The 12,974-nt window shown below is 41.2% G+C and overlaps 1 protein-coding gene across 3 annotated transcripts in view; it reads left to right on the plus strand.

The window, feature by feature from the left end:
- Nucleotides 1-12,974, plus strand: part of SPRED2 (sprouty related EVH1 domain containing 2) — a 115,000-nt gene that overhangs the window by 83,268 nt on the left and 18,758 nt on the right. For all 3 annotated transcript variants that reach the window (XM_036085916.2, XM_036085918.2, XM_036085917.2), the window contains exons 2-4: nt 1,465-1,642; nt 9,712-9,880; nt 12,055-12,119. In XM_036085916.2, the coding sequence (XP_035941809.1) occupies nt 1,465-1,642; nt 9,712-9,880; nt 12,055-12,119 (412 nt within the window). The remainder of the gene's footprint in view (nt 1-1,464; nt 1,643-9,711; nt 9,881-12,054; nt 12,120-12,974) is intronic.

Below are 12,974 nucleotides of genomic sequence, written 5' to 3' on the forward strand. Positions count from 1 at the left end.
GGATATGAAAAAAGTCCTGGAGATGGATGGTGCTGAGAGTTGTAGAGCAGTGTCCACGTACTTAATGCCACAGAATTGTACAGTTAAAATGGTACATGTTATCGCATATATATTTTACCAGTTTTCAAAATGAAAGGACTAGTCTGAGGAAGGGACGAGGAAGTAAGGGAGCAGGGGGGCATGGTGGAGGGGAGTAGAAGTTGAGCCATAGGGAGTCATGGGAAATCTGGGTGAGTGCGGTGAGCAAGGGTGTAGAGGAGAGGGACTGTCTAAAGGGTCTCTGGTGGACTGGACATGGCAGTGGCCAGGCTCTGGCTGGCATAGGGGGAAGGAGAGGTCTTCCCTGAGTCCCAAGGAAAGAGGGGGTTCTATGTTACTCTACATCTTTGTTTCTCTAGAATCTGGCACAGTGCCTGGCATGTAGAAGATGTGAATATACGTTTGAATGAGTAAAAAATGAATTCTATCCAAAGAAAGAAAACAGCAAATGAGAATTTAAATGGCCTTGCTGAAAAACCCAAATATGTTTCCCCAAAAGTGATGAAGAATGACAAGAGCTAGAGTTGGTCTCTGGAGAAGAAAGAGGATTTTTGGCAAATGTGCAAAAGAAGTTATTGCGAAATTGAAGTTTAGACTGGAAAAAATAAAATCATAAACAGAAGGCTACACATGCGTAAAGGGTATTGGAACTGAAATCTTTTCCCACCTACATACGCGATTGCATGGTGAATTTGTGATTTGGAAGGAAATTATCCTGTTCTTGTGCTAAATCAGAAGATGATTAGCTTTATAAAATGTTAAGCCTAGGTCATTCATTGCGAACTAAGTTTTAAGGGTTGAAATTATAATATCCCCTTAAGTTCATAGGTTTGACTTTCCTAACTTAGGGATAACAAATTACAGCATTTAGCTCATTCATTTTGTTATTAATACTTATACCCAGAAACTAGAGAACATTATGCCTGCATACATCTTCAAAGACTCACAAACATCTTTAAATTTACTGGGTATCTTTTTTAAAATGTACTTTTGCAAGGTATTTAGTTGAAGTGTTTTTGGGGGTTTTTTCCCCTCAAATTTGAGAAGGGTCACTTTTTTTTTTTTTTTTTAAGATTTTGTTGATTTATTTGACAGAGAGAGACACAGCTAGAGCGGGAACACAAGCAGGGGGAGTGGGAGAGGGAGAAGCAGGCTTCCCGTGGAGCAGGGAGCCCAATGCGGGGCTAGATCCCAGGGCGCTGGGATCATGACCTGAGCCGAAGGCAGACGATTAATGACTGAGCCACCCAGGCGCCCCTTCCAGGTGCCCTGAGAAGGGTCACCTTTTAAGGTTGCCGCCAGACCTAGATTTTCTTTTGATGACTCCAGAAAAGTGCCAGCCAGTGGTCATCTTGAATTGTGAAACGTGTCCTGCAGCTACCAGACCATTGTCATGCCCCGTTCTTCTTGTTGTTGTCGTTCTAGTGACAGCTATATTGTGCGTGTCAAGGCCGTGGTTATGACCAGAGATGACTCCAGCGGGGGATGGTTCCCACAGGAAGGAGGCGGGATCAGTCGCGTGGGGGTCTGTAAGGTTATGCACCCCGAAGGCAACGGACGCAGCGGCTTTCTCATCCATGGTGAACGGCAGAAAGACAAACTGGTAATGGCAGACATGCAACCCACAGGTTAAATCAGCAACGCCCGATTTCTTTATTGTTTGATCGTAAGCCCTCTTCTCATAGGTTGGGTTATTGTTGTTGTTGTTTTTCCCTCCCCTTATTTCTCTGACTTCAAACTGTTGTGAAAACTTTAGAAGTTAGAACTCGGGAGCTGATGCCAAATGCAACACGTAACCCTGGCTTCCCAGCAAAGGCACTTTTTACCACACACCATATACCGCAGGTGCTTAGAAGTCGTGTATTTGGCTCTCTTGTTGGCGTCTTTGATTAACTAAGCTGTCTTTCTGTCACTGTAACAAGATACTCAAAACAAAAGTGTGTGCTATGTTATGAATCACACGGTAGTGAGCTTCGAAGTCGGGGTTTTTAAAAAATGTAGGGTTTGTTCATGGAGCATGCTATCAAGGTTTGGATGGTAAAAGGTCAAATGCAAAGGCAGAATGTCACCTGACGTATGGTTACTTGTAAATACTGTTTATCTAAAAGATACTGTAGCTTTTGTTTCAGACACTAATGAATAAAACGTGTTTGGAAAAAGTAGTGGCATCCCACGTCTATAATAATTCTGCATGCTTATTAAATATGTACTTTGGAGAGTGATCATTATTCTTTCACGAGTGGAGCATTGGTAGTTTGTAACATATAGTTCCATGAAGGAACTTGGATGTCCAGTTCTGAGTTAGGAACGAATCTATGATATGAAGAAAAATTGAATGTTCCAACCTGTTTTTAATTGGTGGCCTTGAACCTAGAAGAACATCGCTCCTAGCTGTCCACGTACTCAAAAGCCAACTGTTGCTTCCAAATGTGCAGGATCATACTGGATCTCAACAGAGAAAATATAAAGACACCACAGGAAATGTCAGTGTTACATCTGAGACTCTTAACAGCAAGTGTGTCACATGTTGAGTTTTATGAGTTAAATGTACAAATTTAATCTTCTTTTGCAACCACTTCTTACTGTTTAAAAAAGTTACCAAACAGATAAGACCGAACAATTTGTAAATGTTATATATAGATTAACAGAAATGCTATTTTCACACTTGATTCATTTCCAAAAATGCAATGAATGAAAGTTTAAAGGGAGAGAACATAGCTCATTTTAAGAAGGGTGTCCATTCAGGAAATTCCCTATGTATTAGTCAAATAATCAAAACATCCTTATTTACAAGATAATCACAATAAAGGCAATGTAACCACGCTACCAATAAAAAGTAAAAAAACTACCATTCAGCTAATGCCTACCATGTGCTAAATACAATGCTAGCCCTTTAGTTAGGTCACATCAGTGTGTCCTTACAGTAGCCTATGTAATTATAACTGAAAAAATGAAGATTCAGAAAGACTCCTTGTTCTCAGTGATCCATCTTGAGGGCCTGGAACCAGTATTTGAAACCCTGTCACTCTGACCCTAAAACTGAGCCAAAGTCACATGTGTGCAACTGCTGTTAGCCCTTTGGTGTAGTTTTTTCCCCCATGTGCATATTTTTATTTTTACATAGCTCTGACCAGAGCTTGTCAACAATTTTGTATCTCATTTGCTTTGCCTTAACATTCTCATAAGAAATTTTCCACAGTGCTGGTATCAAGTTGATGTAACATTGTTGATTTGATGATCTCCTTAGGGTTATTATAAATATTAAGGTTCCTCCCCCCCCCCCCATATGACGTACCTTCATTTTCCACATTTACTATTTTCTTGGAATAATTTAGGGGGTCAAATTTTTATGACTTTGGATTCTTGTACAAAGAACTGCTACCAGTGTGTATGAGAATTTCCTTTAACACATGGGAGGTTCATGTATTTTAAGTCTCTACCAATTTGACAGAGGAACAGTGGTATCATGTTATCGAGTGCTAAAGGCATCAGTGTGTTTCTGTTTGTTAAACAGCTGTAACCGTGAATTATCTGTCAGTGTTCTTTGTTTATTTATCTATTGGGGGCCTTATTTTTCTCCTTGCCATGCATGCCCTCTTATATAAGAAAGATACTAATCTTCATCTGCCTTATTTACTGCAAATACCCTTAAAATTTGTTGCTTACCTTTTTGTTTTAGTTAGTGTTCTTTTTCTAGCAAAAATTTTGATAGAATTTTTTTTCACTTGTTCCCTTTTTGTTTTTATTATTACTTTTGTGCTAGCAAATTATCTTGCCTGAGCAGTTAAATCTTTTTAGATCTCTTTTTTCTTGGTATTTTCATAGTTTGTCATAGACTATGTCAACCTAACATTGCCTTTAGATTGTCTCATCCAGCCCCTTCATTTTAGAAATGTATTTATAAACTTGTATCTTACCACTGACTTATACATAATAATTGTAAACTTTTACCATTTTGGTCAGGGCCCTTTATGTAAATAACCTCAGTTAAATTCCTGCAACATTCTGAAGGAGGAAGATACTTTTATCTCCACTTTGCATTGGGAAAACTCAGTGCTCCAAGAAGTGATCCATTTCCTCGATCTAGGCACGTGGTCATTAGCAGAGCCAGCATTGGAAACCGTTTCATTGTGAGGCCAAAACCTGGTCCCCTCACACTAACTCTGCAAGGTACTAGGGCAGTCCTGGTTGTGGACCAGCTTCTGTTATTTGTTGCTATTGCACAAGGATTGTGTGCCTCGTCACCTCGTCGTGTTCCCCCGCCCACCCCCCCGTCATGTTTCTCAGTCACTCAGTCTCTCTTCCTGTCCCCTCTATATTCTGTGACTCTACACTTCTAGACTTTTATATGCCCTCGAACTGAAATCACACACCCAGTTGTGTTTCTCCATCTCTCCACCCCTCGTACTCTGGGAAATTCTGGACTGTTCTACTCTGTGGTACTTAACCCTGATCCCCCCACCCTGTCCCACAGTACACACACACACACACCCTTTGGAGATGCGGTGACTCCTCCTTTGGCCTCCAAGCTTCCCTAACACAGCACTTTTGCCCCACTGGAGGGTATGAACCCACATGGGAGCCTGCAGATAGGGTAGGTTGTTGAAGGACCCACTCTAAATGGTGGAATGGTGAGGAGAGGGTGGAGATCATTTTTGATGGATAGTGTCAGAGTTGCTAGTATTACAACTAGGACAAGAAGTGCTTTTTCTGATAGAAACAGTGTTATCACTAGTTTTTCCAATGTAGTGCAGTTCTAGAATTTAACACATTTGTTCTTGTTATTATTTGAATTATATGTTGAAGCCTGTGAACAGAGCTACTATTGTTTCTGTGGGGAAAGTCTGTTCCAGACATCCATTCAGAAATCGTTATTTGGATAATTTTTTTTTAAGTTGGGGACAATTAAGTTTTCCTGAGAAATTATATGTAAATGTAAAATGTCTGAGTTGAATCATTTTAGATAAACTAGAGAAGTTTACTCCTTAAATCCCATGAGAAACCACCTACGAAGATGAACCCCATACTCTAAAAGGCTGGTCATTCCATTCGTTGTACATGTGCAGGTCTGTGAGCATACATACACGCTTGGTGGGAGTTCCAGCTGCTGAAGCTCTTTGAACAGCAATTTGGCAGGATGTTCATTTTAAGTGTACATACTTTTTAACCTGGCAGTTTCATATTTAAACGCCATCCTATAGTGATAGTCTTGCACACAAAGATTTAAGGAAAGCAATGGTTCTCAAACATTTTTGGTCTCAGGATCCCTGTACACTCTAAAAATGAGGACCCCAAAAGGATTTTGTTTTATGAGTTATAGCTACTTATTTTTTACCGTATTAGAAATTAAAACTGAAATTTAAAAAACTATTTATGACAAGTTACTATATAACTATTTTCCAAAATAAAAATAAGTGGAAAAAAGAGTAGCATTGCTTTATATTTTTACGAATCTCTGGCTTAATAGAACATAGCTGGATTCTAATATCTACTCCTCCTTTCAAGCTGTTGCTGTTTGTTGTTTTGGTTGAAGTGTATGAGGAAAATCCAGCTTCACACAAATAAGTAGTTCAAAAAGGGAGAAAAATATCAGTAGCCTTTTCAGGTAATTGTAAATGTACTTGAATACCCCACTAAAACTCAGCTTATAGTAGTTTCTGAAATGTGCGATCCAAATCCACATTAATGAACTTTTCATACCCTGTTACATTAAAATCTACTGCTTTATCTTTCACTTTGAGTGGACCTTTTACTCGTTCCTGATTTTTTAACATCATGTCATTTAAAAAATAATGGTTTACTGAGTTCAGCGGATCTTCCAAATGTTGATGCATTTAATTTTGCAGTACCAAAAAATCACATTTCTTAACATCATTAGGAAAGTTGTTAAGTATTGGGAAGCTGTCCAAAATTCTGATTTCACTGGAAAGTTCAGATTTTATTATTGGCAACAAATACCTCCAGTTGTTTTCCTTGAAGTGACAGGCTGGCTGTGTCCATTTTCAAGAAAGTATCTGCCAAATCCTGGGTCTGAATAACCATCGTTCATCTGTCGGTTGTTCTTTCAAGTAAACCTGGTGATCCCTGGGAAAGGCAGTTCGTTCAAGTCACAACTAAAGCAGTTGCATAAGTCGTTCATCCATATGCAGCAGAAGTGAACAGGCTGCTAGACGTGCCCCTCCCCTTCCATCTGAGCGTTTGTGCAAAGCCCACCTTTCTTCATACACTTCAGCCAGAGCAACGGATTACAGCAGCTTGAAGGCAGAAGCAGATCTGAGAATCCAATTATGTGTGCTTCCCATTTCATCACACAGGATAAAAGCTGTGTGTTCAAGGGTCAAGACTTAATACTTGTTAACTGCTTCATCAAGGACAATCCGACATAAAAGTGGCCCTTTCCACTTGGCCCGAGCGGCAGTGATGAATCTGGTGATTTGCGTCGAGTTTGGTGCTGTTGCTTGCCTCCATGCATGGCACACAGGTTTTACTCACTGTGCCTTTGGCCCCCTCACCAGAAATGGCAAAAACTGTCTTACTATGTGAGATCGTTTTTTTTTTTTTAAGATTTTATTTATTCATGAGAGAGAGAGAGAGTGAGCAAGAGCATGAGTGAGAGGGGAGGGACAAAGAGAGAGGGAGAAGCAGACTCCCCACTGAGCAGAGAGCTGGACTCGGGACTTGATCCCAGGACCCTGAGATCATGACCTGAGCCGAAGGCAGCTGCCTGACCGACTGAGCCACCCAGGCGCCCCTAAGTGAAAATAGTTTTGCCATCCTGGACCCTCTGAAGTGAGGAGGGGGTAGAGAGGGAGGGCTCCCAAGAGCTCACAGAACAAAATTTGAGAACATGTATCAAGATGTTCATTCCAGCACTATTGCTAAAAGCGACTGATTAAAAATAACCTGGGGGCGCCTGGGTGGCTCAGTCGTTAAGCGTCTGCCTTTGGCTCAGGTCATGATCCCAGGATCCTGGGATCGAGCCCCACATCAGGCTCCCCGCTCCACAGGAAGCCTGCTTCTCCCTCTCCCACTCCCCCTCCTTGTGTTCCCTCTCTCTGTCAAATAAATAAATAAAATCTTTAAAAAAAGAAAAGAAATAACCTGAATGCCCATTAGTGTGGAAAATGGCTGCGTAATCCTAACGTATCCCTACTGAGCCATGAAACAAAACTTCTTTCCTGTATCTAAGACGTGTTCTCAAGGAAAAGAAAAGGCAAGTTGCAGAGCCAGTTATAGGTGTGGCCACATTTAAAAACACTCACAAGCTTAGGTGCGTATATAAAGAAGCCGCAGGAAGGGACCTGGCTCTGTGTCCCCCATCCTGACAGTGGCTGACTCTGGAAGTGGAGAAGCATTGAGGGTGCGGAAGGAGAGAGGAGCCAGAATGGAGCCTTCATGTATTTGTGTAGATTACTTAAATCTTTGACGATATGTATTTCTTGTGTAGATTCTTTTAAAGCTTCCAGTGACAATATTTAATCACCTTTTTTTCTCCCCATGCATCTCATTTAAAAAGATAATCTTTTTAAAGACTTTCTCAAGTTTTAAGTTAATACCAAACTTCACTAGAGGGTTTACACCTGTGAGGTTGAAAACACCTGAACTTTTTCATTTTTGTCATTAAACTTAGATATGTAATGATGTTATTTTGTTTAACGGGACATAAAGTGATGGTACCTGATCCCCTTCCCCTCACTTATTTTAGGTGGCTGAACTTTTCTAAGAATTTTATAACTTCCCTAAGAAAATTTGCCACTGGAGGATCTTAAACTTGGAAAACATTGACCAAAGACTAATTTTTTTTTACCCTAAAAACATGGAGGGGGCGCCTGACTGGTTCAATCTGTAGAGCATAAAACTCTTGATCTCAGGGTCACGAGTTCGAGCCCCACGTTGGGATAGAGTTTGCTTTAAAAAAAATACGGAGAAACTGGAAGTCTGTTTTTACAAAAAAGTTTATTTTGAGACTTTGAATTGAGACTATTAAATTCTAAAATAGATAACATTTGTTGGTTAAAGCCTTGGTTATTTGGATTTCCCCAATTTGGAATGGGGCTGGGCTGACATTTAATCATTGCACTATTCTTAGAGAAAAATGGCCATAATAAGCAATTTAACCATAAATAGAACTGTGTGAGGGGACCGTTGTCTTCTTTCAATACAATGGGATAAAGTGAACTGCTGGGGACCTCCATTTGATATACCAATGTGACTATTATACTCATATACTTATTAAGTCAGAGACCATTTATTAGGCAGCACTTAATTTATGTTTGCTTAGATGTACTCTTGAAACTTGTATGCATTTAAAGTTATTCTCTAATTTGAACTTATACTAATTTAGGCAGGGCTTTACTCTTGCCCTTCGCTTAGTCTAAAATTAATAAGATCTTATTTTGTTAAATGTGGAGCTTTGAAAAAAAAAAAAAAATGTGGAGCTTTGCCAGAACAAGATCGAAGCTATTAAACTTAGCAAAATCATCTTGGTGTACCTAATGAAGCCGTAGGAATAAATATTGTCACTATTTTGGAGTTTTTTATGAATAAAGAATGACGTTTACATTCACATGATTGGCAGTGCTTCTTTGTATAATCTTAAACCCTGGTATCTTTATCAACAACAGCGCTGTGCTGGCCATGCAGTTATTTTGTAATACATCTTGATCTTCTGCAGCTTGGTTAGGGGCACAAGGCTAATGCACATGAAACTGTTAGAAAATCTGTGAAATCAAGTACCAAATTGTGAAGGTCACAGGAAGAACTGGAGTAAATAAAAGAGTAAAATGTGATGGTGGGAATATCCTGGGAAATGAGTGTGACCCTGTTAAGTTTCTAGTTCAGTGTTTTCCAAGCATGTTGGTGTCTGTGTTATTTCCATTTTAAAGATAAAATGATCAAGGGTCTGTAACAATCAACTCCAAGTCACAGCTTAGTAAAAGGCATTTCTGGGCCTAGATCACCAGAAACTTGGAGATTGTTTGAATAATTCAGATAGAAGTTTAATAGATCACGGTGGGGGCAACTGAAATGAGGTTGATCTAGAAGATGTTGAAGTAAAATGAAGTGGACCTGATGGTCAATAATACAGGAGATAGGGAAAGCAGAAGAGAGAGAGACAACCACAGAGATTTTGAGCTGGAGAACGTGAACAGGGAAGGGTCAGCATTGCTAGATACAGGAAGTTGGCAGAAAGTTCAGAACAGGTTAATTTTTTCAACATGTTGCATGTGAGGTCACTGGGAAACACCCATCAGGACAGAGGAGGGAAGATTGAGAGCCATTAAAACAAAGGCCCTGACATAGAAGCAGTAAATCTGAAACAGAGCAAGAGCCCCAAGACCTGGCCCCTCAGCGTAGTAACCAACCTCCCCCCACCCCCACCCCGCCCCAGTGAGGGGTGGGAGGAATTAAAATAACTGAGAACCAGGATGGTTAGAAAGTACAGTGAGGATCACCAAAGGTGAACAGGGCGGGGTCAACAAAGAGCAGATGGTCCACAAGGAAAGCAAAGGCTTCTTTCAAGATGGAGAGACTCACAGATAGGAGAAGGCAGGGATGGAAGGTTTTCATTAGTTGCCAGCAATGATGGATGGTTCCTAGTTGGATTTTTGGTAACCAGACACCATCACGACTCCTTCACAAGTAACCAGCCTGTGTGTTTCAATCCTTCAGGTGGTATTGGAATGCTATGTAAGAAAGGACTTGGTCTACACCAAAGCCAACCCAACCTTTCATCATTGGAAGGTCGACAATAGGAAATTTGGACTTACTTTCCAAAGCCCTGCTGATGCTCGAGCCTTTGACAGGGGAGTGAGGAAAGCAATCGAAGACCTTATAGAAGGTACCAAATTTTGTCATTGCATTCTTAGGTGAACAATGGGAATGTTCCAAGGTCTTTTTTATTCCAGTTGTCTGCCATCCTGTATTTATGTTTTACTGGGGGGAGGCCTGGGGGCTAGGTCAGTAGATGCCAAAACTTCAGGAACAGCCACCGAGAACAATTTCCAAGTGACAGTACAGGGGAGAAGGAGATGGGTTTCAGAGTAAAGGGTGATCCCAGTTGATTTTTAGGCTCTGCTCCGAAAAGGTAAGTTCTGGACTTCCATGTCAGTGACTTTTGGCAAATTTCACCTTCCCCTGACTATTGAAATGGCTTTGGTCTGATCCGTGTTGGCTCAGAAAGGGAGAGTGGATTCTAATGGGCCCAGAAGGTGCCAGGCCTTCCCACTGCCTTCCTGTAATGCAAGCCCAGGGTGTTTGTCTGCTCTGAAAAGGAAGGGGATCTGTGACTCCTGGAGCCCTGGTTCGGGTTAGGCCTCAAGTCTGTGGGAGAGTGGGTAGTAGACATTGTATTGCATGTGATTGTGGCCTGGAAGACTCTTGCGCAGTCAGTTCTCATGGGCTTTTCTAGAGTCCACACATGCAAACGCACAAGTTCTTGACTTCAGCACATTCAGTTATTCATTCAGAGAGTTAAAGGTGCCATGGCCTGGGCCCTGTGAAGAGAGAAAGACTCAAGCAAGGCACGTGAAAGCCCAATTCAGAATTTGGGGAGATTAATTACAAAAGAACGTGGGCTGCATTTGTTTAAGAATTAAAGTGTTCTGAAGTCATATTCTTCTTTGTGGATTTGGGGGGAGAGCAAAAAGCAAATCTTACAGAGAAAACTTGCTCAACGTCAGTAGTAAGACAATTCTAGCTAGATCGTGAGTCTGTTCACCCCAACCATGTGATGGCCAAAAAGGTAGTAAACACCAGTGTTCACATTATGGGTCTGACATAAAGTGGCAGATGTTTAGAATGTTATTAAACATAGCTTCTAAATGTTTACAGAGAAAATAGCTCCTATATTATTGATAGAATTGTGCAGTATGTCCACGTATTCACTGAAGCTACACACAAATTTGACTCTCTTACTTGTAATTTTTGTCTCTGTATGTACTCTACCTGGCTGTTTTCTGTCAAATTTTCCTCAAACATCAATTGACTAGAAAAATTAAACTAGTAAAGGACACTCCTGAAAGATCAGTAGTATTGAGCAGAGGACTTCTTTTTTCTCCTACAATCCCTTGTTAGAAATTTAAATAGTTCTCATTCCTTTCTGAGCAGTTCTTTTAATTTCAGTTTTATGGAATAGCAAAATATTTTCTAAATGCACATTTTTAAAGACCTAACCAAGAAAAGAAGATAAAGAAGAAATTTCCCTGTTGGTATACTTATCACATATGCAGATTTAAGTATGTTTTTCCTTTTGGCCATTAACAGTGTCCATCAAGTTGGTCCACACAGTATCAGGTACTGTTAGGGGAAAAGGGAGATGTTATGTGGATTTACATACCAGAATGAAGAAAAGATGAACACATAAATAAATCAAACCCAAAACGCCCAAATCATTCCATGATGGAATAAACTGGGTTTTCAGGCACGAGCCCAAATTTTGGCCTGCAGAAACCGAAAACTCACTGGTGCCCCAACATTGCAAGAGAAAACCTCTTTGCATGGTGTCCACTTGGAATGCAGCTCCCCCAGGCTGGGTTTTTGAGTCCAGTATCTACATTTCAGAACAAGAGGTGACCCTACAAGCTATTTAGTCAAGCCCTCTTGTTGGCAGATGAAAAGACCAGAAAGTAAGTCCTGTTTACACGGAGACTGTGGCGGGTCTCCCCTGGGGCACCACTAGCAGAGGCTGGTCGTGGTGTGCATGCTTCCAAGCAGTGGGCAGGGCCCCCTGTCCCCTCTGAGGTGGCTCTCTGGGTGCTTGTTCTCTAGTGGCCAGGCCAGAAGTTTGAGGGATTGAGAACAACAGTAGGCAGATTTACTTTAGGGAACATCCTAGCTAGAGTCAATTAAAGAGGAGTAAATTAAAAACACTTAATTCCCAGGTTACGTATTTCTACTGATAACTCACATTCGAAAGGAATGGAATGTGGTTTTATTAAAATCTGTTTTTTAAATGATTGGCTTTGACGTATCATCTTTGGAAATGCATCTTATTACATTTTTTTATCTTTTTAGGCTCAACCACTTCATCTTCCACCATCCATAATGAAGCTGAGCTTGGCGATGATGATGTTTTTACAGTAAGTTCCCTTTGCCCTTTGCTTTCCGGATTAGTTGGTGAATAATCGGAGAGAGGTTCTGTTTAAGGGTGTGAGAGCCACTCCGCAGTTTGGCATTTGCTGTCGCTGTTGGGATGCCATGAGGGAGAGCTCCGTCTTGTCACAACTTTTGCTCTACTGGGTCTGCCCATGTTGCCGTGGTACCATCGGCCACAGGGCGCAACTGCATCCACTCTCCCCGATATGTCCAAGGTTCTCATACATCTTCCCTCAGATCCAGGGTGACCAGCTATCTGGCTTGCCTGGGACTGTCCTAATTTTAACACCAAGAGTCACTAGTCTGCAAAGTCTGCAAGACACGTCAAGCTGGGGCAAACTGGGATACTTGGTCACCCAACTCAGAGTCTTCTGCTAACCCCTCCCTGGCATCCGGGTGGGGGTGGGGGAGCCAGAATAGCCTTTCTGATGAGTAATTAAACATCTGATAAGAAAGGCCTGAAGGCTGATTGGAGGTGAGGCCCATGTATGGGAAGGCAGGAAGGGGCTTGGATAGTTCGACACAGCTTGAGTTAATGGGATATAACTGGAGACCAAATGATTTCTCAGCTTGCTTCTTCATTGAAGTCCTGTGCTTCTAGAAGTTAATTAACTAATAGTCCACTGCAAGCCTGCGGTGTGCTTGGTGCAGCGAGGAAGCCGTAGGGCAGCCTTTTCAAACTCTTGGCCTTGACCCACAGTAAGAAATACATTTACATTGTAACCTACGCAACACACACATCCTTAGACACCTGAAACCAGATCTTTTTTTTTTTTCTTTAAAGATTTATTTATTTGAGAGAGAGCATGAGAGGGGGAGAGTCAGAGGGAGAAGCAGAC

The sequence above is a fragment of the Halichoerus grypus genome, chromosome 10 (assembly GCF_964656455.1).
Source record: "Halichoerus grypus chromosome 10, mHalGry1.hap1.1, whole genome shotgun sequence".
NCBI classification, from domain to species: Eukaryota; Metazoa; Chordata; class Mammalia; order Carnivora; family Phocidae; genus Halichoerus; species Halichoerus grypus.